This window comes from Protopterus annectens, chromosome 13.part0 (genome assembly GCF_019279795.1).
Source record: "Protopterus annectens isolate FY-2018-M chromosome 13.part0, PAN1.0, whole genome shotgun sequence".
Classification (NCBI taxonomy): domain Eukaryota; kingdom Metazoa; phylum Chordata; order Ceratodontiformes; family Protopteridae; genus Protopterus; species Protopterus annectens.
The window spans coordinates 801,237,193-801,259,391 of NC_056747.1; the positions used below are offsets into that span (position 1 = coordinate 801,237,193).

The 22,199-nt window shown below is 45.0% G+C and overlaps 1 protein-coding gene across 1 annotated transcript in view; it reads left to right on the forward strand.

The window, feature by feature from the left end:
* CLTC (clathrin heavy chain) overlaps window positions 1-22,199 on the forward strand; it is a 2,794,584-nt gene that overhangs the window by 2,089,901 nt on the left and 682,484 nt on the right. The window contains exon 27 of the mRNA XM_044054892.1: window positions 12,278-12,346. Within this exon, the coding sequence (XP_043910827.1) occupies window positions 12,278-12,346 (69 nt within the window). The remainder of the gene's footprint in view (window positions 1-12,277; window positions 12,347-22,199) is intronic.

Genomic DNA, 22,199 nt, shown 5'->3' on the forward strand with positions numbered 1-22,199 from the left:
AGCTATTAGCGCTAGCCGTGCCCATGGCCACCCCATCTTTCTGCATAAATAGCTTCCAATCAAAGCTAAGTACATTATTGGTTAAAACCAATTCCATTAATAGACATATTAAGTCAATTTTTGCTCCATCGTATGTCCCTTCCTCCAACAGGTATTGTCTCAAAAATTCTAGCCCACTAGCATTCGGGATGCAAGTAAACAGTGATCATACATCTAGTGTCACTAACAGTAAACCTCCCACATCTCCTTCATATCCATTTTCATTATTAAATGCAAACAAATCTTGCAAAAATTGCTTGGAATGTCTTGAAATATTCTTATTTTTATTTACTATTATTCCTAAACTTTTCTCAACGTACAAGGAAATAGGTTCGGTAGACGAGTTATGTCCAGATACTATTGGTTTTAACGGGGGATGATATACATCCTTATGAATTTTTAGAAGTCCATGTATACTGGGCACTAAAGGTTCCTTCACTCTAAAATAGTTATATAGCTCATTTGAGATGGTATTATCCAATAAACAATCATACAAAATTCCATCTAGACGTACTAACATTTTCCCCATATCACCATGACTTATGTTTTCATATATTGAGGTATCACACAACATTTCATACATTACTGCGTCATAATATATTGTATTCATTAAAACAACAGGTCCACCTTTGTCAGCTTGCTTAATTATGACTGTACGGTCTGACTGTAGCTGCATTCCATTCACCTCTGCTTAAATTAGAAAAATGCTTATTTTTATTTTTTTTTCGTTACCTACAGTCTGAAAAATTTCATTCTCAAATATATTAATAAAGACATCAATAACCGGATGACTAGGTGGGATGAAAACACTGGGTTTCTTAAACACATTAGTGTCATTCAATTCTCCACCCTGGTTTTTCAACAGCATTTTCAACAAAACATTTCTGCCAAACCTGTGTAAGCCCAAAATGCTATCAGTTACCTCAAGTTTGTTGTGATGGAATAAAAAAGTCAAGTTAGTGGATGAGAAATATACTGTGATTGCTGAATCTGTAGCAGTCTTTGAGCGGAGACTGCTATGACAAAAATTTCATAAATTAGAAAGGGACAGGAGAGATTTTAAGGAAGGGCCATGTCTTTGTATGGCCCAGGGGCAACAATCCTGAACGTATCAATGAGCGTACGACCATAAATGCTCAGCGAGAGATCTGTGCTAAAGAACGAGATGATGTCATCGTGGAAAGTTTGGAAGAAGGAAGAAACTTGGGAGCTAGAATTAAATCTAACGCTCCACCAGTCGTTAGCATTTCCCCAGCAACGACTATTGCAATCTACTTGAATGATAAGGTGGAAGAGAGGCGAAGGCTGGAGTCCACTGAGAAAGTATTAGAAACGAAGAGCAGTTTACAGACCCATGGTACCGAACAAGCAGGTACATCGAAGCAGGTATCTGAAGTAGTTAACTTCATTTGATCAGCAACCTGTGGGTATCGGATCCGAGCTGGCAGCTTTCCTAGCTAAAAGATCTGAGCTCCAAGCTCCTCCCCTACCCATAATGCCCTGCCACCTCCCTCTAACCCTCAGATCTCGTCTGCCTCGGCTTCTGTAAGCTTCTTAGAACGAGCTCCGAGCGTAGTATTGTGAGTTAATGCTTTTATATAAATTTTTTTTTTCTGTCAGAATTTCTGTATCTTGTGTGTGCGATTCCCTTCTAACTCCCTTAGTTTTTTTGTGGGTAGTTTTAAAAACTTTTTAGTTAAAGTTTATTCCCCTCCTCCCTCTGTGTGTGTGGAGGTGTGTTCGTGTAGGCCTGTACTCTTTTTCATTCTCTAATATGTCTGAAGGCCCAAAAGCTGTGTTTTCTAAATGCTTCGAGTGTGGCCATAAGCTGTCCCCAGCAGATGGCCACACTTGCTGCGTTATTTGCCTGGGTGTTGATCACCTTTCTTTGGGCTGCACTATTTGTGCAGCCTTCATCCCCAGGACTTTGAAGGATAGGAGGACGAAGCTAATCCTTGCGGGACTTTTGCCCCCTGATTCCACTTTGTCACCCTCCTCCTCTGTGGCGCCAGCCGCAGCTGCTGCACCTACCGCCTCCGATCCCCTGGCCGGGACTCAACCTCCCTCTTTGACCTAGGAGGAAAGGGACGGCAAAAAGAAAGACAAGAAGGACAGGGAGCGGGAAAAGGATAGACACCGTAGCCACAAGTGGCGGTCCGAGTCAGCTCCATCGGCCCCGCCGTCCAAGCATCTTGCCTCTCCCCTTAAGGTCTCCGGGCCTTCCCCCTCTCGGCTTCATTCTCCACGTTTCTCCCCAGAGCCGGAGGAGGAAACCTGGTCACCTTCGAGGTCGTCTAGGCGGCCTCGTCCAGATCGAGGAGTTTATCCGATGCAGACATGGACCGGATGATGCGTCAATTTCTTCAGGCCCATCTGTAGATGGGAGTGCTCTTGCCTCCCCCCCCCCTCTGGGGGGGGAGCTCGACCCCCTTATTCACCCCCATTGCTCCTTCTCCAACCCGCTATCGGGGTTCGGAGCCAGGGTAGTGTCGGCGCCGGCAAGTGTTTCCTACTTCGGCGCCGACTGTATCCTCGAGTCTGTCAGATTTTTTTTCAGATCCGAGCTCTCGGGGCCGTGAGTTGAGCGTCGGATCCAGAGGGGTTAGTGGGCCTTCAGCTCCGTTGAGGTCGGAGCACACTACTCTTTCGGATCTGATCATGTCACCTTCGGCGCCGATCTGCATGTCAGATCCGAGGGGACTGCTTTCGGATCCTAGGGAAAGCAGTTCACCCTCTGCATTCAACGTCATGGAGAGGGTCCTTTCGAGGGATTCGAGGCCCCAGGCTCTTGCTATGGATCCACCCGCCATTCCCTCTCAATCGGGCCTGTCTTCCATCATCCGGCCCCAGGGACAGCCTGCGCCTATGTCCCAGATTGTTCCCGTTGAGGAACAGGACATTGTTGGTGAGGCCTCTTCGGACAGCCCCCCCCCCCCCCCCGAGGAGGTCCCTCACAAACGAAAGTGCAAGAGGAGGCACTTGGACTCACCTGAGTCCCTCACAGAAGACACGACTTAGAGGAAGGGGAAGGTTCCCCAAGGTCACCCCCCCCCGAAGACGTCTCCTTTGGTGACATTATGGAAATGTTGTGCATTAGAGGAGGGTGGTCTGCCCAAAAACTTTCCTCGGATGAGTCTGTGTTTCTGGAGGCGTTTGACGCAGGCCTATCTACCTCTTGAGTGTCACCTCCCGCCGACCCCATGGTGGACCTCATAACTACCAGGGCATGGAAGGAGCTGGACACTGTCGAGCCAATACCCAAGAGACCGGACAGGGTACTCAGCTCTCCCACTGACAGGACAGTTTGGAGCAAGGGTGCCCCAGTGGATGCCATGGTGGTGACGGCTGCCACTAAAAAGGAATTAGCACAGGAGAGTTCCTCGGTACATCCTCCAGACAAGGAGTCTCGGATGATGAACCGCATTAAGTGGATGTTCGCTTCAGCGACCTTCTCTGTAAGGTCACTGAAATTATATGACATATGTAATTCGCCTCCAGCGGGACCTGGTCAAAGAATACGCTGGGTCATCCCCAGAGTCCATGTCGGCCGAGGACAAACAGACCTTCTCTGCTCGAATGGCCACTCTCAAGTCGATTACTAACACATTATGTGGCTGCAGCTTCTCTCCCATGCCACGGAGGGAGCAGCTAGAGCCAGCGGAACAGGCGTTGTCTTACGTAGACAGGCCTGGCTCCGTCTCTGCGATTTTGCGGAACCCTTCAAGGCGTCTTTCGTGAACACCCCTTTTGACGGTTCTATGCTTTTCGGCAAAACCGGCCGTGATATGCTTCTCCAGAGCGAGGAAGACGTCTGTCATCGGGATCCGCTTCTCGGCTCCTCAGAGGTCCTACTCCAGGAACCAAAGAGGACAAAAGAAGATGTGGTTCCGGAAAGCTCAACAATCCCGTTTCGCTCCGGATCCTTCGTCCTTCAGAGGCAGAGGAGGACAAGTTGGACGCCGGCCCAGAGGCAGAGGGGGGCCGAGGAATTTCTGGTCGAGGGAACCTTTTTCCTATCGACCCGCGCAGCAACCCTGAGGGGTTACCCGACTGCTCCTCTCTGGAGGCAGTCGGGGGGGCGCTTCTTGGAGCACCTAGCAAATTGGGAGTCCATTACGACAGATCACTGGGTGCTCCGAATTATATCTAGAGGCTATTCTATCCCATTCCTAACGTATCCTCCCCGGTCGGGGAGTCTCCCCGATGTTCCACCCAATCAGAGGGAGGTAACAGCCTTCGAAATACAAGAGCTGCTAAAAAAAAAAGCCATCCAGCAAGTCCCCCTTGGGCAATCCGGATCAGGCTTTTACTCCAGGTTCTTTTTGGTGCCAAAAAAGACAAGGGACTTGGGACCAATTCTCAACCTGCCCACACTGAACCTGTCAGTCGCCAAAGAAAAGTTCCGGATGGTCACTATTCAGTCCATTCTCCCACTTTTACAGGAGAACAACTGGATGTGCTCGATAGACCTCAAGGATGCTTACTACCACATTCTAATGGACAGGCGATCCAGGAGGTATCTCCGCTTTTGGCTGGGAGCCAGCCATTATCAGGTCTGGGTCCTACCCTTCGGTCTCACCACAGCCCCCAGGGTGTTCACCAAGGTCATGGCAGTTGTAGGGGCACACCTAAGGCTTCAGGGAATACAGGTCTTTCCTTACCTGGATGACTGGCTCCTAACAGCCCCCACCAGGCATCTACTATGTTCAGGCAGAGACTACTTCTTACATCTAGCCCACCATCTACGGCTCACGATCAACCACAAGAAATCCTCCCTTCAACCTACTCAGATCTTGGATTTTATAGGGGCCAGGATAGACACTGTACAATCCAGAGTCTTTCTGACGGCGGACAGACTTTGCAATCTAAACCTTCACATTCTGGCTGTTCTACAATCAGCCCCCCCCCCCCCCAGCGGAACTAATCCTGAGGGCCCTGGGGTCCATGGCAGCGGCCATCAATCTGTCACCTATCGCTCGTCTGAAGATGAGAATCCTTCAATGGACCTTACAGGTTCAATGGTCCATCCTACGTCACCTCCTGTCTACACCTATCCCCCTCAGCAGGATTTGTAGGGAGTCGCTACTTTGGTGGCTCCATTCCAGAGACCTCCGGGAAGGGCGCCCCTTCACTATATCCCCACCCCAAGTCACGGTGACCACGGATGCATCTCTCCTCGGATGGGGGGGGGGGGCATTGCATGGGCAGATCTGTTCAAGGCACGTGGACTCGCACAGGGACCTCATTGCATATCAATGTCCTGGAGATGAGGGCGGTGCTTCTAGCGTTGCAGGTTCTCCATCCCCTTCTTCCTCCAGGGACTATTGCAATTCAAACAGACAACATGTCTGTAGTCTGGTACATCAACAAACAGGGGAACCAGATCTTACCCACTTTGCAGAGAGGCCATGAGAGTGTGGGAATGGGTTATATCCACCAACCGCTTTCTCATAACAATGCACATCCCAGGTCGGTCAAACATTCTAGCGGACAGGTTGAGTCGAATGATCCTCTCACCTTACGAGGGTCTCGAAACCCAGTAGTAGCGGAGCAAATCTTCCTCAGATGGGGTCAACCTTGCTGCGATCTGTTCGCCTCGCCTTCGAACACAAAGTGCAGCGAGTTCTTCGCTCTAATTCCCCCACCAGGGGAAGTCCCCAGAGATGCTCTGGTTCATGCTTGGCCATCTGGTCTTCTGTAAGCTTATCCTCCTCTTCCATTGATGATAAAATTCTTGCAGAAAGCTTGTCAGTTGGGGAGCAGAGTTATCTTCATAGCCCCATTCTGGCCTCGCCAAACCTGGTTCCCATGCCTACGGTCTCATCTAGTACATCCTCCCTGGATCTTAGATCCCATTCCGGATCTGATCTCTCATCCTTTAGGATTGAAGACCCCCGACTTGGACTACCTCAAGCTCTCAGCTTGGTTGATCCAGTTCCATTAATGGCTAGGACTCCCGGTATATCTTCCTCAGTTAAGGCCATCTTGGTGGCCGCTCATAAACAGTCTACCAGGAAAATCTACAAGAGTAAATGGAAGCGTTTATCTGGGCGGAGCATAGGAATTTGGATCACTTCACGGCTCCTATCCCAACAGTTTTCGACTTTCTATCCCATATTTTTCATCAAGGGGCTAGTTCTTTTACTATTAAAGTTCAGTTGGCAGCTATTTCCCACTTCCACGTTGGAAACAGTTTAGGCCCCCTAGCTTCCTCCCAAGATTTGCAAAACATTCCTGAAAGGAACCTTCCTGTTAAGACCCCCTATTAAAGATGCAGTTCCTCCATGGGATCTGACCCTAGTTCTTTAGGCTCTGACGGGTCCCCCTTTTGAGCCCGCAGCTTCAGTCGACTTAAAATATGTATCTTGGAAAACTGCCTTCCTGATTGCCATTACCTCAGCTAGGAGGATATCGGAGCTTCACGCTCTTTGCAGTAAGCCTCCATACATCATCTTTCATAAAGACAGTGTCTCCCTCAGGACTAATCCCTCCTTTCTGCTGAAAGTGGCTTCAGAAGCCAATATCAACCAGTCCATCAATCTACCTGTCTTCTTTTCTAATTATCAAAACAAAGGATTGTCTGGATGTTCATAGACGGTTACAATTTTACTTAAACAGAACAGCCGATCTACGAAAATCAGATCAACTTTTTGTGTCATTTGCTAAATCCTGTCTGGGTAAACCAGTGACAAAAGTAACCTTAGCTAGATGGATTTCTCAATGCATCCTTCTCGCATACAAAAACTCTGGTCGACCTGTGCCCCTGAGGGTGCGAGCCCATTCTACCCGATCTATGGCTGCTTCTGCTGCTTTCTGATCGAGGGTTTCTTTGGATGACATTTTCTCAGCAGCTACTTGGGCATCTTCTCATACCTTTATTACACATTATAAATTGGATATAATATCCAGAGGACGTGTATCTTTTGGCTCTGCAGTGCTCTGGAATATCCTTCCATGAGGACCTCCCAAGTTGTTGGTAACTGGGAACTCTGTCCCACAGGTTGCTGATCAAATGAAGTTAACTACTTCAGATAAAGAAGTTATGTACTCACCATAACGTTCCATCTGAGTAGGTAACTTCATTTGTCAGCAACCAACCCTCCCTCCATCCCCCGGACCCTTAGTTCGTTATTAAGGGATCAGGATACGTCACTTCCAGATGACATCAGGTGGAATGTATAGTACTCCTTTCTTGTGTTATAGTAATTCTCTATGGCATAATGGAAAACTCGATCTGAGGGTTAGAGGGAGGTGGCAGGGCATTATGGGTAGGGGGAGGAGCTTGGAGCTCGGATCTTTTAGCTAGGAAAGCTGCCGGCTCGGATCCAAATTGGATCCGATACCCACAGGTTGCTGACAAATGAAGTTACCTACTCAAATGGAACGTTATGGTGAGTACATAACTTCTTTTTTTCACACTTTACCAATAAAGCTACAAACTTCGGACAGACAACAGAGGTGCAGGTCGTACAGCAGGAATTGCAACAAGAGGAAACTACCGATGAGCTCCCTATTTCAAGCGCACCCAAGAAGACATGGAAGAAGGAAGCATAGTTTTGAACATTTCCTCAAGAAGTTTGACTGAACAAGAAAAGAGTGTGCTGGAAAGGGGACTTTCTTTTATTCCATCACAACGAACTGAGGTAACTGATAGCATTTTGGATTTAACCTTGTTTGGCAGAAATGTTTTGTTGAAAATGCTGTTCAAAAACCAGAGTTGAGAATTGAATGACACTAATGTGTTTAAGAAACCCACTGTTTTCATCCCACCTAGTCATCCAGTTATTGATGTCTTTATTAATATATGTGAGAATGAAATTTTTCAGACTGTAGATAATGAAAATAAGAATAAAAATAAGCATTTTTCTAATTTAAGCAGAGATGAATGGAATGCAGCTACAGTCAGACTGTACAGTCATAATTAAGCAAGCTGACAAAGGTGGACCTGTTGTTTTAATGGATAAAATATATTATGACGCAGTAATATACGAAAACAAGTCATGGTGATATGGGGAAAATGTTAGTACGTTTAGGTGGAATTTTGTATGATTGTTTATTGGATAATACCATCTCAAATGAGCTATATAACTGTTTTAGAGTGAAGGAACCTTTAGTGCCTAGTATACATGGACTTCCAAAAATTCATAAGGATGTACATCATCCCACATTAAGACCAATAGTATCTGGACATAACTGGTCTACCGAATCTATTTCCTTATACGTTGAGAAAAGTTTAAGAATGATAGTAAATAAAAATAAGAATATTTTAAGAGATTCCAAGCAATTTTTACAAGATTTGTTTGCATTTAATAATGAAAATGGATATGAAGGAGATGTGGGAGGTTTACTGTTAGTGACACTAGATGTATGATCACTGTTTACTTGCATCCCGAGTGCTACTGGGCTAGAATTTTTGAGACAATACCTGTTGGAGGAAGGGACATATGATGGAACAAAAATAGACTTAATATGTCTATTAATGGAATTGGTTTTAACCAATAATGTACTTAGCTTTGATGGGAAGCTATTTATGCAGAAAGATGGGGTGGCCATGGGCACGGCTAGCGCTAATAGCTATGCCAATCTTGTCATGGCCGAGTGGGATAATAAAAATGTGCTATATAATAGAAAATGGCCCCAGATACGATTTTACAAACGTTTGTAGATTATTTTTTTCTGCTATGGAATGGCAGTACAGTAGCGCTAAGTCAATTTATCTCAGAGATTAGCAACAGTACTAATTTTTTGAAATTTGAAATGAAATATTCAATACAAGAAATAGAGTTTCTGGACATAATAATTTTTAAAGATGAAGTGGGTGGCCTGGTCACTAGACTTTTTAGGAAAAAATTTTATAGGAATACCCTACTCCATAGAAGTAGCATGCACCCAGGACATATTTTTAGGAATATTGTGAAAGGGCAACCCTTAGAACTTCAAGGTTAACAGCTAAAGATGAATTTGAGAAAGAATTAGTTAATTTAAAATTCAGATTCAATGAAAGGGGTTATGTGGATAGCACAACCACAGAAGTCCTGGATGCAGCTACTTCATGGAGGGACAATATAGGGAAACCATATTTCTCATCATTTGGTGGGAAAAGAAGTTTAGTCCAACAAAAGAAAGGATTTGTTGGATTTTCAAATTATTATACCAGTGATGAACACCGTAACCGCTGTGATTAAAAAGAACTGGAACATACTTACTCAGAATCCAGAAATTAAGCAAGTTGTAGGGAAAAATCCAAATTTCATATTTAAAAACAAAAAAAATCATTGAAGATGATGTTATGCTTAACCCACACAATGATAAAAGACAAGAAATGACAGTAGTGAAGGGAATGATGCCTTGTGGTGAATATAACCAATGTTGCATACATTAACAAGAATAATACATTCATACATCCAGATACTAAGCATACATATAGATTCAATGTGGTGGCAAATTGCAGTACAATTTAGCTGTCTATGAACTATGCTCTGCCTTCTATATAGGCAAAACTGACAGACAGCTAAGGTTTAGGATCAGAGAACATTTACTCAACATTAGGAATGGTGTTTTAACAAATGCATTAGCCAAACATATCTTCCGAAGGGAATGACCATAAATTTATTTTTCTGGTTGTTGAAAAAATTAGTCCTAGTGATAGGGGTGGATATATAAGAAATCAAACTGAGACCGCTGAAACCAGATGGATCATTAGGTTAAGAGCTAACAAAGGGGAAGGGCCTTTAACGACAGGATACCACTTAAGCCAGTTTTGAAGAATAGGAGATTATTTAAATGAAACCATCATTTATTTATGAATGATAGATATATATTAAATGTTTATTATATATATGTTTTTAATTAAAGTATTTTTAATCAAAGTATTTTGAAATGTTTTCAAATATGGTCTTAAATGTAGTTTTAAATAAAGCATGTCTTTGCATATAATTATATAATTATTTAGGATGATTACCTAAGTGATTAATTGCTGTGTTTTAATTGGTTCAAGTATATTTAAATGGTGATGGCAGCATGTTCTCTCTAAAGGTCTGAAGTAGTGATATGTTTATCATGAAAGCGCTTACCTACTTAAAAATATACTGGATTCTATTGATGTTTTGACTGCGTTTGAATAACAACTTCGTGCCTTGGTTACCCTACCGATATTTTTGTGGACATAATTTACTTAGTCAAGAAAAAATACATGTAAATATATCCATATTCATTTTAAAACACAACACCGCATAAAAATATTTCATTCGGTGAATATTCTTATTATATCCACATAATTTGTAATACATCCCTAAAATTGCTAAAAATTATGTCGTCTTATAAAAATCACATATAAAATTCGGCTTTTAACCTCAAAATGGAGCTAATAGAAATAACACTGTTAAGTCCAGGCTGTTCAGAGGCATTGGCTCTCATTTGCCATCTGAGTTCCTTTAATTCTAAATAATCATTAAGGGGACCCCCCCCCCTCTTTCCCCTAATATAGCTTGATGAATAATAATAAACTTGAAACTGTGACCACTATGTGAAAAAGTATGGGCAGCTAAAGCATTTTTACATCTTTTTTTTTGCCAATGTCTTAATACTGTTGGTATGTTCTAGTCCTAAGTGCATAAGACAGAGACTGCACAGGTTCAAAACTGCCGACGATGCTTCTGTTAAGCTAGTCGCCAGTTCGCCTGTACTCAGGCGCTCTCTCAGCCCCTGATGCCCGCTTTGATGGATTCGCAGGCTGCTGCCGAGACCCGTTAGGGTCTTTGACTACGGAACCTGTGGATGTGTCTACCTTGGATGGGTCCGGAGCTACTGTGCAGGCACCAGCTTCCGAGGAAGTTCTTTGCATTACCGATATTCGACACAAACCAACGACTTGTTCCTCGTCTTCAGTTCTGTCTAAAACTATTGAGTTTCTAAGGCCAAGTGTACGAGCTACGCCTAAAAAAACGATGACCCAAACTCCTGCACCTGCTTCCTTGCCACAACATCAAATGCTTAAAATGGCAGACGACCTGATTATGCTGATTAGGGGAAGCCAGCCTCACCTGCTAAGAGAAAGAGACCTGTCCCCTGACCAAGAGTCCGACGACTATGAGGTTTCTGAATATGAAGACACGCATTTATCTGCTTATGAGGATTCAGATGCAGAGGACTCCATTCCCTCTGCTTCCCCTCCAGAGGATTTTTCTTTTGGTGAGACCCTACATACTTTAAGAGAGCATTTCCACTGAGAATGCCAGGATATTATCCTCAGTCCAAAAAGAGACTCAGAGAGGTTTTACATTTGCCACAACATAGACCTTTAGCTATCCCTCCTATTCTGGATGATGTCTTTGTGCTCCAGTCTAACTCCTGATACTTTGCCCCCTGCTCCAAGGAAACCAGAGAGGTACTACAGAGTCCCTGACTCTCACAAATTTCTATTCATAAATCCCACTGCTGACCCAGAAGTCATTTCCCAGGGGCCTAAGGGTATAAAAGCAACTACAGCTAAGAATCCCACCCCTTTGCACAGGGATTCCCAAACTTTAGACAGATGGGGTAAAAAAGTATGCACGTCTGCAACTCTCGCCATTAGGGCATTGAATTGCCAGATGTTCTTCATGTTTCACTGTTGCAGTCCTCACATATGGGTTTTCTGGCTCCCGGTAGCCCTCAGTCAGCTCGAATACCAGAGTCCTTGGTATATGATGTTGGCTGCCGCCGGTTGTCAAACTTTTGTCAGAAAGTCAGATATAAAAGGTGGCAGCCCAACGCCATTTCCTCAGTCTTTCTTGCCGCAGAGCCCGAATCAGATGCATTTCGCACTAGTGCCAGTCAGCCTTTTACCTTCGTTTTGCTTTCCGACTACTAAGTTGAAGATGCCTTCAGATAAGTACCCCGTTGAGGATCCTCTTTACTTGCTTTAACGAATGTCAGATAAAATTAATAACGGTCTTGCCTGTGGAAACCAGATTCCGCACCATGATTTCCCTTACTATTGTATAACTTGTTTGGGCCTTGAGCACAACGTCCTTAACTGCGATCATTGTGCTTCCTTTAACCCGTGTACCATACGCCATAGAGCTAAGATTTTGTATAAGCATTTCGGAGCCTGGCCTAAGTTCGTCGGTATAGCGTCTTCTGGTCTCCCAACTTCGGATATACCTAGGAAACGCAAGGACAAGGACCGTGACAAGCCTAGGGTTAAATCTGCTGACGACGCACCGGTGAAATTGGTCATCAGCACAGCGGTAGTCAGTGAGGAGCTTTCGCAGCCCCTGCAGTCAGCAGATTTTCAGCCGCAAGCCCATGCCAAGACCTTTACGGAGTCCTCCATGCCGCAGGCTGCTATTTCGTCTTCAGACCCTCCGCCTGTTGCTGCTTCAGATGAGTCCAGAGCCACTTTGCAGGCACCGGCTTCTGACGCCTCTACTTTTCGGCATGAGACCAGATCCAGACCGACTACCTTAGTTCAGAGTTCTGCAGTTACTAGGCCTTCCGAGTCCCTCCGGATTGCTAGTAAACCTTCCAGCCGCAAACCTACTCACAAGCAGGCATCAGCCTTCCCTCCTGTCCCTCAGTCTCAATTGGTAAAGATGGCTGGTGATCTTCTTTCCCTGATTAGGGGCTCTCACCCCCCCCCCCCTTCAAAGAGGGGAAGGGAATTATCTCCTGATGTTTTGTCTGTCTCAGATTCTGAGATTTCCAGTATGTCTGCTGGTGAAGAAGGAAATTCTGAACTTTTTTCTGGCTTTGAGGATTCTGATGCTGAGGACTCCATCCCTTCTGCCTCCCCTCCAGAAGATTTTTCCTTTGGGGATACTTTGAATACTCTTAGGGAGCATTTTAAATGGGAATGTCAGGATTTTCCACAGTCTAAGAAAAGAATTAGGGAGTTTTTGGATTTGCCACAGCATAAGCCCCTGGCTATACCTCCACTTTTGGAAGTTGTGGATGATGTTTTCATGGACAATTCTTTTAACTTCTAATTCTGTTCCTCCTGCCCTCAGAAAACCTGATAGGTGGTATAGGGTTCCTGAATCTCATCAATTCCTTTCTAAAAGCCCTACTGCTGATCCAGAAATTAATTCTCAAGGCCCAAGGGTGTTAAGGCTACTATTGCTAAAAACCCTGTACCTTCTGATAAGTAGTCTAGGGCCTTGGACAGGTGAGGTAAAAAAGTCTATACCTCTGCAATTCTTGCCATTAGATCCGTAAATTGTCTTTTTCACATGCTTAAGTATCAGCAGCATACCTTGGAGGCTGTTAAGGCTAAACTTGGAGATATTCCTTCCATGATGGAGAACAAAGATTTACAAGACTTACTGAATTCTGCCACTTTAGTTAATAAGCATTCACTTAATTGTGGTTTTGACACTTTGGAGGTTTCCTGCAGAGCAGCAGCCACTGGTTCTGTAATTAGAAGGCATGCTTGGCTCAGGGATCAACCTCTTTCTGAACCTGTTAAGTCTAAATTGCTGGATGTTCCTTTGCACAAGGACAATCTTTTTCATAAGGCGGAGGAGGTACTGAAGAAGTTGGAGGATAAGGCAAAATCTATGCAAGCTGTAAAAGATTTCCTTCAGGTTCAGCCACCTCTGTTTAGTAGGCGTTATCCTTCCAAGAATTGGTCTTTCCCTGATCCTGGCAAGCAGGGTCGCTCTAGGCCTAGGGGTTTCAGATCTTCCAGAGGGCAGGCTTCTGCCCCTCAAAATGCTAATTCTGCTAAATCGGGGAGTTCTAAGCCAGCTTCCCAAAGCAAACATTCTCAGTGACTCTGGCCTTCTTGTGCCTACCTCTGCGGGCCCTGGGTTTCCTTTGGGTGGAAGGTTAGCCAGGTTCGCAGAGGTGTGTTTCTACCATCACAGACAAATGGGTGCTCAATTTAGTAAACCAAGGTTACAAGTTTTACTATCACACCTTCCCTGTTTTACAAGGGTACCCAGACATACCCAGAACGCTCAGGACAGAGGTAGAAACTCAAATTTCTTCTTTACTGACTATGGGGGCTATAGAGCCAGTTCCTGCAAATCAGGCAGGCCTAGGTTTTTATTCAAGACTTTTTCTGGTACCCAAGAAAGGGGGCACCTGGCGCCCTATTCTGGATCTGTGTATTCTAAACACCTTTCTGGTGATTCCCAAATTCAAGATGCTCACCCTTCAACAGTTACTACCAATGCTGGGAAGGGATTCATGGCTGGTAACTTTAGATCTCAAGGAGGCTTATCTGCACATCCCAATAAGGGAAAGTTGCAGGCAGTTCCTTCACTTCAGGGCTGGGGAGCAACACTTTCAATTCTCTGAATTACCCTTTGGCTTCTCTTCTGCTCCCTACCAGGTGCCTGACTCCAGCCATTGCCTTTTGCAGGCAGAGAAACATTCAGATTTATCCTTACCTGGACGACTGTCTCATTCAAGCAAACTCCCCCAGAACAACTAGAAAAGGATTTGGATTTCATGAAGAACACACTCGCCTCTTTGGGTTACACTCTCAATGAAAAGAAGTCAAAGTTGGTTCCTACAAGGGTAGATTGTTTTCCTGGGAGCAAGTCTGAATACAGCCACCCAGATGGCATTCCTCCCTCAACAGTAGCAAGAAGATTTTTCGGCTTACTTCATGGACTTGGCAAGCATGACCCGGCTCTCTGCAAAGCAATTCTTGCAAGCACTGGGGTTCATGGCTTCATGCATTTTGATGATCCCATATGCAAGGCTGCATATGAGAAAACTTCAATGGTACCTCAAGAATCTTTGGTGTCAACACACACAGGACTTAGACTTGATTCTTCCCCTGATTCCCTGTCTACAAATGGTGTTCCTCTGGTGGGCAACAGCCTGTCTCAGAACAAGGGTCTGCCTTTCTGCCCACTGTCTGCCAGCCAGACTCTCACCACAGATCCCTCAGATGTTGCATGGGGGGGGGGGGGGCTCATCTGGAAGACAGAGGCATACAGGGGACTTGGAGCTACCAGCAGATTCATCTGCACATAAACTTAAAAGAATTGATGGCAGTGCAGTAGTCCTTGCTGGCTTTCAAGGACCTACTCTACCCTGGGACTCTGATCAGGACAAGACACTACCACAGTCATGTGGTACATCAACAAGCAAGGGGGAACTGTCTCTTTCCCCTTGTGCAGACAAAGCATGAGACTATGGTCCATAGCATCATTCATGGGCTTACATCTAATAGCCCAGTATCTCCCAGGGAGGCTAAACGCCTTGGCGGATCATTTGAGCAGACATGTTCTGGATCTTCACGAGTGGCAACTGAACAAGGACATTTTCCATCGCATCACTCATCATTGGGGCACCCCACAAGTGGATCTTTTCTCCTCTTACACCAATAATCTCCTTCCAACCTTCTGCACCAGGGGGTTTCACAACAAAGTTTCGGGGGTGGACGTATTGTTCTTCACATGGACACATCTCTCAGTTTATGCATTCCCTCCTCTGCCTCTTCTTCCCAGAGTGCTGCTAAAGATAAGGGACAAAAAACCAAAGGCTATTCTGATAGCACCAAATTGACCCAGGCAGCATTGGTATCCCCTCCTGCGCAGCCTTTCACAGGCTAAGCCTTGGCATCTTCCCCTGGTGCTGGATCTGTTGGTTCAGGGAGGTGGAAAGTTCCTTCATCCTCATCTTCAAACTCTGCATTTAACTGCCTGGCTAATACCTTAAATCTTTCCCAACAGGTGTTTGAAGTTCTTCATGAGACCAGGAGGCATAGCACCAGAAAATCCTGTGCAGATAAATGGAAGATATTTTGCTCTTGGATGCTGGCTAAAGGAGAAGACACTTCTCATCCTTCTCTTTCTCTCATTCTTGACTACCTAGCAGGACTGCTTAATGGTGGACTTTCCTTTTCTTCTATCAAAATTCACGCTTCAGCAATTTCGGCTCATTGTTCTTTTGAGCAACCCAATTTTTCCTCACCCCTTGATGAAACAGTTCCTGAGGGGAGCTAATCTTAGACATCCCAGAAGAACTCCTACTCCTGCTTGGGGTCTTAATTTTGTCCTGGAGAAACTTACTCTGCCTCCCTTTGAACCAGCTGCCACTGCAGATTTGAAGTTTCTATCCTGGAAGACTGCTTTCCTTTTAGCTATTACTTCAGCTGGAAGGGTATCTGAGCTGCAAGCCTTAATGGCAGTAGAACCTTTCATTATTTTTCACTCGGATTGAGTTTCTCTGAGAACTAATCCCTCCTTCATGCCTAAGGTAGTTTCCAGTTTAGCCCTTAATGTCTATTCACCTGCCTGCATTTTTCAGCAATCTCCAAAATAAAGGGGAAAGGATTCTGCACTCTCTTGATGTGCATAGACAGCTGAGATTTTACTTAGAACTAAATCCTTTCAAAAATCTGAACAGTTGTTGGTTAGTTTTGCTGCTGGAGCTCAGGGTAAAGCTATTTCAAAATAAACCATCTCCAAATGGATTACTCATTGTATTCACTTTTGTTACCTACAGCATGGGAAGGTTCCCCCTCAGGGTATTCGAACCCATTCTACTAGAGCAGCCTCTACCTCTGCAGCCTTTCTGAGAGGTGTGCTTACTAAGGACATTCTAGAAGCAGCTACTTGGTCTTCTGTCCATACTTTCACAAAGCATTACAGTCTACCTTTGTTTTCTAAATCCAGGGCTGGTTTTGCCTCTGCAGTTTTGCAGGGCCTTCTTGTCAATCCTTAATCTGTGATCCTCCTCCACCCTTTGTCTTTTTCCTGGGCTTTGGGAATCAACCCATATATGCAACAGTGAAACACGAAGAACATTGTACAGTTGTGTACACTTACCATAAATGTAGATGTTCAAGTGTATTCACTGTTGCAGTCCTGGTATCCCACCCTCCATTCCCCCTTTTTTCCTAAGGCACAGACTATATATTTTTATTTTTTGTATGACATGTTTCCAGGGTGCTACCTTTCTGGGTTAGCCTTCTTTAGGGGGCTCCTGACAGTTAAAGCAAGCAAAACTGAGGAAATGGTGTCGGCAGCTCGTTTTATACCTGACGTTCTGACATCAGTTTTACAACAGGCGGCAGCCAACATCATATACCAAGGACTATGGTATTTGGGCCGACTGAGGGCTACCGGGAGCCCGGATAACCCATATGTGAGGACTGCAACAGTGAATACACACTAACATCTACAGTTATGGTAAGTGTACACGACTGTACTTTTCACATGCTGAAATACCAGCAACATATTATGGAACTTATGAAGCAAAAATTATCTACCTTTACAGACTGTGCAGAAAATAAAGAATTACAGGAACTTATGCATTCTGCAAGCCAAGTCAGCAAGCATACCTTGCAATATGGCTTTGATGCCCTAGAAGCATCTTGCAGGGCAGCAGTCACTGGTTCTGTACTGAGAAGGTATGCTTGGCTTAAGGAGCAGACCTTGCCAGACCATGTCAAATCAAAATTACTAGATGCTCCTTTGAACAAGGACAATGTGTTTGGCACCAAAGCAGATGAGTTTCTAAAAAAGATGGAAGAAAAAGCTAAGTCTATGCAGACAGTCAAAGATTTTTTTGCAAGTGCAGCCTCCAAGATTCAGTAGGCATTGCCCCTTGAAACATTGGTCCTTTCCAGCCCCCTCAAGGCCATTTCAAACTAGACCCAGGGGAAACAGACCCCTCAGAGTACAGTCTCAGGGTATGCAGAGATCTAAGCAGTGGAGTACCTCCACTTCTAAAACAGGGAGTGCTAAGCCACCCCCTTAAGGAAAGAATTCACAATGACTTCTCAGCTCCACTCCTCACCTCTGCACAATTGCTCGGCCTCTAGGAGGAAAATTTGCCCATCATGCAAAAAACTAGACCGCCATCATAAAAGACCGATGGGTCCTCAACATTGTATCCAAGGGGTAAAAATTTTACTTCCACTCTCTGCCAACCCCAAAAGGGTTCCCAGACCTTCCTCCAAACCAGTGGGCAGGGGCCAAAACCAAGTTCAATCCCTGCTCTCCTTAAGGACAATTCAACATGTTCCTGCAGAACAGATAGGTCAAGGGTTTTATTCCAGACTTTTCCTGGTACCCAGAAAAGAAGGCACTTGGTGCCCAATCCTCGATCTTTCCATTCTAAACACCCTCCTGGTGGTACCAAAATTCAAAATGCTTATCCTTCAGCAGTTTCTTCCTATGCTGGCAAAGAGGTCTGTTAGTTACCCTAGACCTAAAAGAAACCTATCTGCACATCGCTATCAGGGACTCTTGCAGGAAATACCTACGTTTCAGGGAAGACTCTATGTATAATCAGTTGTCTGCACTTCCCTTTGGCTTATCCACTGCTCCCTGAGTCTTCACAAAATGCCTGGCTCCAGCCATTGCCTATTGCAGACAGAGAAAGATTCAAATTTACCCGTACTTGGACGATTGCCTGATTCAGGCAGATGGTCAGGAAAAGATGTTGCAGCACCTGACATTTGTAAAGAACCTTCTAACCTCCCTGAGGTACACTATCAACAAAAACAAATCAAAACTAGTCCCCAGTCAAAAGATTGTATTCTTGGGAGCAAGCTTGGACACAGCATCCCAGATGGCATTCCTTACTCCAGAAAAACAAGCCTATCTAACAGGCTACTTTGCTCAAATGGCCACCAGAACCCAGCTATCCGCAAGGAAAATCATGCAGGCCCTAGGGTTCATGGCCTCTTGCATTCTACTAATTCCATATGCCAGACTGCATATGAGGAAACTTCAATGGTACTTAACAAAATCTTTGGTGCAAACATTCTCAGGACCTGCAAGCCATCATACCTTGTCTAAGGATAGAGTTTCTTTGGTGGGCAGCTGCATGCAGTCACAATAAGGGAATTCCCTTTACTCAACCCCATGCCGCCCAGACCCTAACCACAGACACATCAGACTATGCCTGGGGTGCACATCTGGACAAGTGCATTCAGGATCACTGGAGCCCAAGTCAAATTCAACTGTACATCAACCAAAAAGAAAAGCCAGCTGTTCAGCACTCGGACAGCTTTCAGATCCCTTTCAGATCCCTACTCTCAGCAGGACCCCTGCTAATAAAACCAGACACCACAGTTATGTGGTACATCAACAAGTGGGGGAACCCACTCTTACCCACTCTGCAGGTTAGCCATGTCCCTGTGGAATACGGCCTTGGACATGCATATTCATCTGCAAGCTCAATTCCTGCCAGGCAAAGAAAACTCTGACAGATAACTTAAGCAGAAATCTCCTAGACCCACACGAGTGGCAACTAGACCCCAGCACTATCAGCCTTCTAACCCAGAAATGGGGGACCCGGGAGGTGGACCTTTTTGCCTCCCCCTACAATCACCAGCTGTGCAAATTCTACACCAGGACACCTCACAGCAGGCCCTGGAAAGTGGATGCCCTATGCTTCCAATGGGTAAACCTCTCAATCTATGCATTTCCCCCTCTGCCTCTTCTCACAAGAATATTACTTAAGATAAGGCAGGACAGACCATGGGCAATCCTGATTGCCCCGGACTGGCCATGCCAGCACTGGTACCTATTACTGTGGAGCTTGTCACCGATGCCACCATGGCACTTACCCCAGATCCCCAAACCTCCTCACTCAACAGGGGGGGACAGATCTTGTAATCCACAACTGCAAACGCTGAATCTTGCAGCCTGGCTTATTCCTTGAATTCTCCCCCAGTGACCAGCCTAAGCAAGCAAGTGCTAGACATCATTCTTGAAGCCAGAAGACCCAGTACAAGGAAATCCTATGCTGATAAGTGGAAAAGGTATTGTTCCTGGATTCAGTCTAAAGGAGAGGACACAGCAGTGCCCTCCTTACCTCTAATCTTGGATTACCTAGCAGATCTACTCCACAGAGGCCTATCTTTCTCTTCCAGTTAAAATCCATGCCTCTGTCATCTCGGCTCATTACAACACTGAGCCATCTCTCCTCTCTCACCCTCTCATCAAGCAGTTCCTGAGAGGGGCAAACAACTTAAGGCCACCAAGGAGAGCCCCCACCCCTGCTTGAGACCTTAACTTTGTACTGGAAAAGCTCACGCTACCCGCCTTTGAGCCTGCAGCCTCAGTAGAGTTAAAATTCCTCTCTTGGAAAACCACCTTGCTTCTGGCCATCATTTCAGCTAGAAGAGTGTCTGAGCTACAAGCGCTATTGGTTGTGGAACCCTTCATTATTTTTCATGCTGACAGGGTCTCCCTCAGGACTAACCCTTCCTTTATGCTTAAAGTGGTGTCCAGTGTAGCTCTCAACCAATGTAACCATTTGCCAACCTTCTTCTCAAATCCTCAAAATAAAGGGGAAAGGATCCTGCACTCCTTAAATGTGCACAGACAGCAAAGATTCTACCTTGATAAGGCTAAGCCCTTCAGGAAATCTGACCAGTTACTAGTCAGTTTTGCAGCAGGGGCAGAGGGCAAGGCCATTTCAAAACAGGTTTCCAAATGGGTCGCACACTGTATCCATTTCTGCTGCAAACACCATTGGAAACCACTCCACTAGGGCAACTTTTACCTCTACAGCATTCCTCAGAGGAGTCCCTACCAGGGATATTCTGGAAGCTGCTACCTGGAGTTCTTTTCACACCTTCACCAAGCATTACCACCTGACTATCTTTTTCAAATCCATGGCAGGTTTTGCAACAGTAGTCCTGCAGGGCATACTAGCAAGCCCCAACTCTTCTTTGACTGCCTCCACCCATTCTTGGGCTTTGGTAGTCAACCCGTGTGTTGATGACTGCAACAGTGAAACATGAAGAACGTGTTACAGTTGTGTACACTTACAGTATAAGTAGATGTTCGAGTGTATTCACTGTTGCAGTCCTGATTTCCCCACCCTCCAGCCCCCTTGTCTCTCTCTCTCTGTCTTATTACTAACCCCTTACAGGGCTATTGGTATTTACTTTTTACTGGTGTTTTTTTTTCCCACCATAACTTAGCTCCCTATTTGGGGGGCTCCTAACATTTGGGGCAAGAAAAAACTGATGTAATGGCATCTGCTGCCTGTTTTTATACCCCTGACATTAGTCCTGAAGCGACAGCAACCGACACAGAAATACTAAGTAAGTCTCTGGTATTCAGGCCGACTGAGGGCTACCTGCAGGCAGATAACCCAAGTGTGATGACTGCAACAGTGAATACACTTTAACATCTACATTTATGGTAAGTGTACACAACTGTACTTTCTGCATAGACGCCAGTGTTCAGGGTTTGCGGGTTTGAAATTTTTCCAGGTTATCACTTAATAGCAGGAAGTTAGCCTTAGAGTAGTTCCTGAATATTCCAGGTTTCGTTGGGGATCCAGGTTTAATTTTTACTTCAAAGGAGATCATTTTGTGGTCTGACCTTACCAGGGAAAACATTACAGGAAGGGGTGTGCAGCACTCTGCCATATTAGTGAGGACCAGATCCAGTATGGTTGCACCTCTGGTTGGTACATTGTGACAGTCTGGTCCAGCAAGTTTGTTTTTACAAAATCCAGGAATCTCTGTGCCTGTACATTTGGTGTTGTATAGGAGTCCCAGTTAATAGCGGGGTAATTAGTCACCCGTGCATACGGTATTGGGTTGGATGGTGAGTATTTCCAATAAGTTTAAATACATGGTATGGGTTTCCTCAGTCATAGTGAGGGACCTATATCTTGCAAGGAAGTGGTATTGGATTTTGCCTATGGTTATTTTAACATGGAGCAGCTCAAGTGCATTGTCCTGTTTGACCAGCCTTGAGGTATGCTTATTTTTGATGTACATCGAGGCACCTCCACCTTTAGTCCCTGTCTTTGCAGTAGATGTCTAAATGTGTGGAAGGCATTATAACCTTTCACTGTCCGTGTGCTCTCTGCGGCTTTAAACCATATCTCAGTGACTGCACAAACATCCGCATTCTCTAGAGTGATGACAGCTTCAAGGGAGTGAAGTTTTTTGTTTAGACTCCTAGCATTGAGCAGTAATAACTTTAGATTTTCTTGGTTTTGATTGCCTATGTCAGAAGTACTTTTAGCACTATGGGGAAGACAGGCCTAGAGGAGAGAGATGCCGACCATCCCTGGCAAAGCAGCATGGTCTGTTGATCATCATCTTCCATGCTGACAAATATTACACCCCCCTAGATTGGCACAAGAAAATTAAGGCAATCATTTTTTGTTCGTATTGTGGCATCATTCTTGGAGAAGGTAAAATGCTGCTACGTGCTAGGCTAATACCAAATGGAATT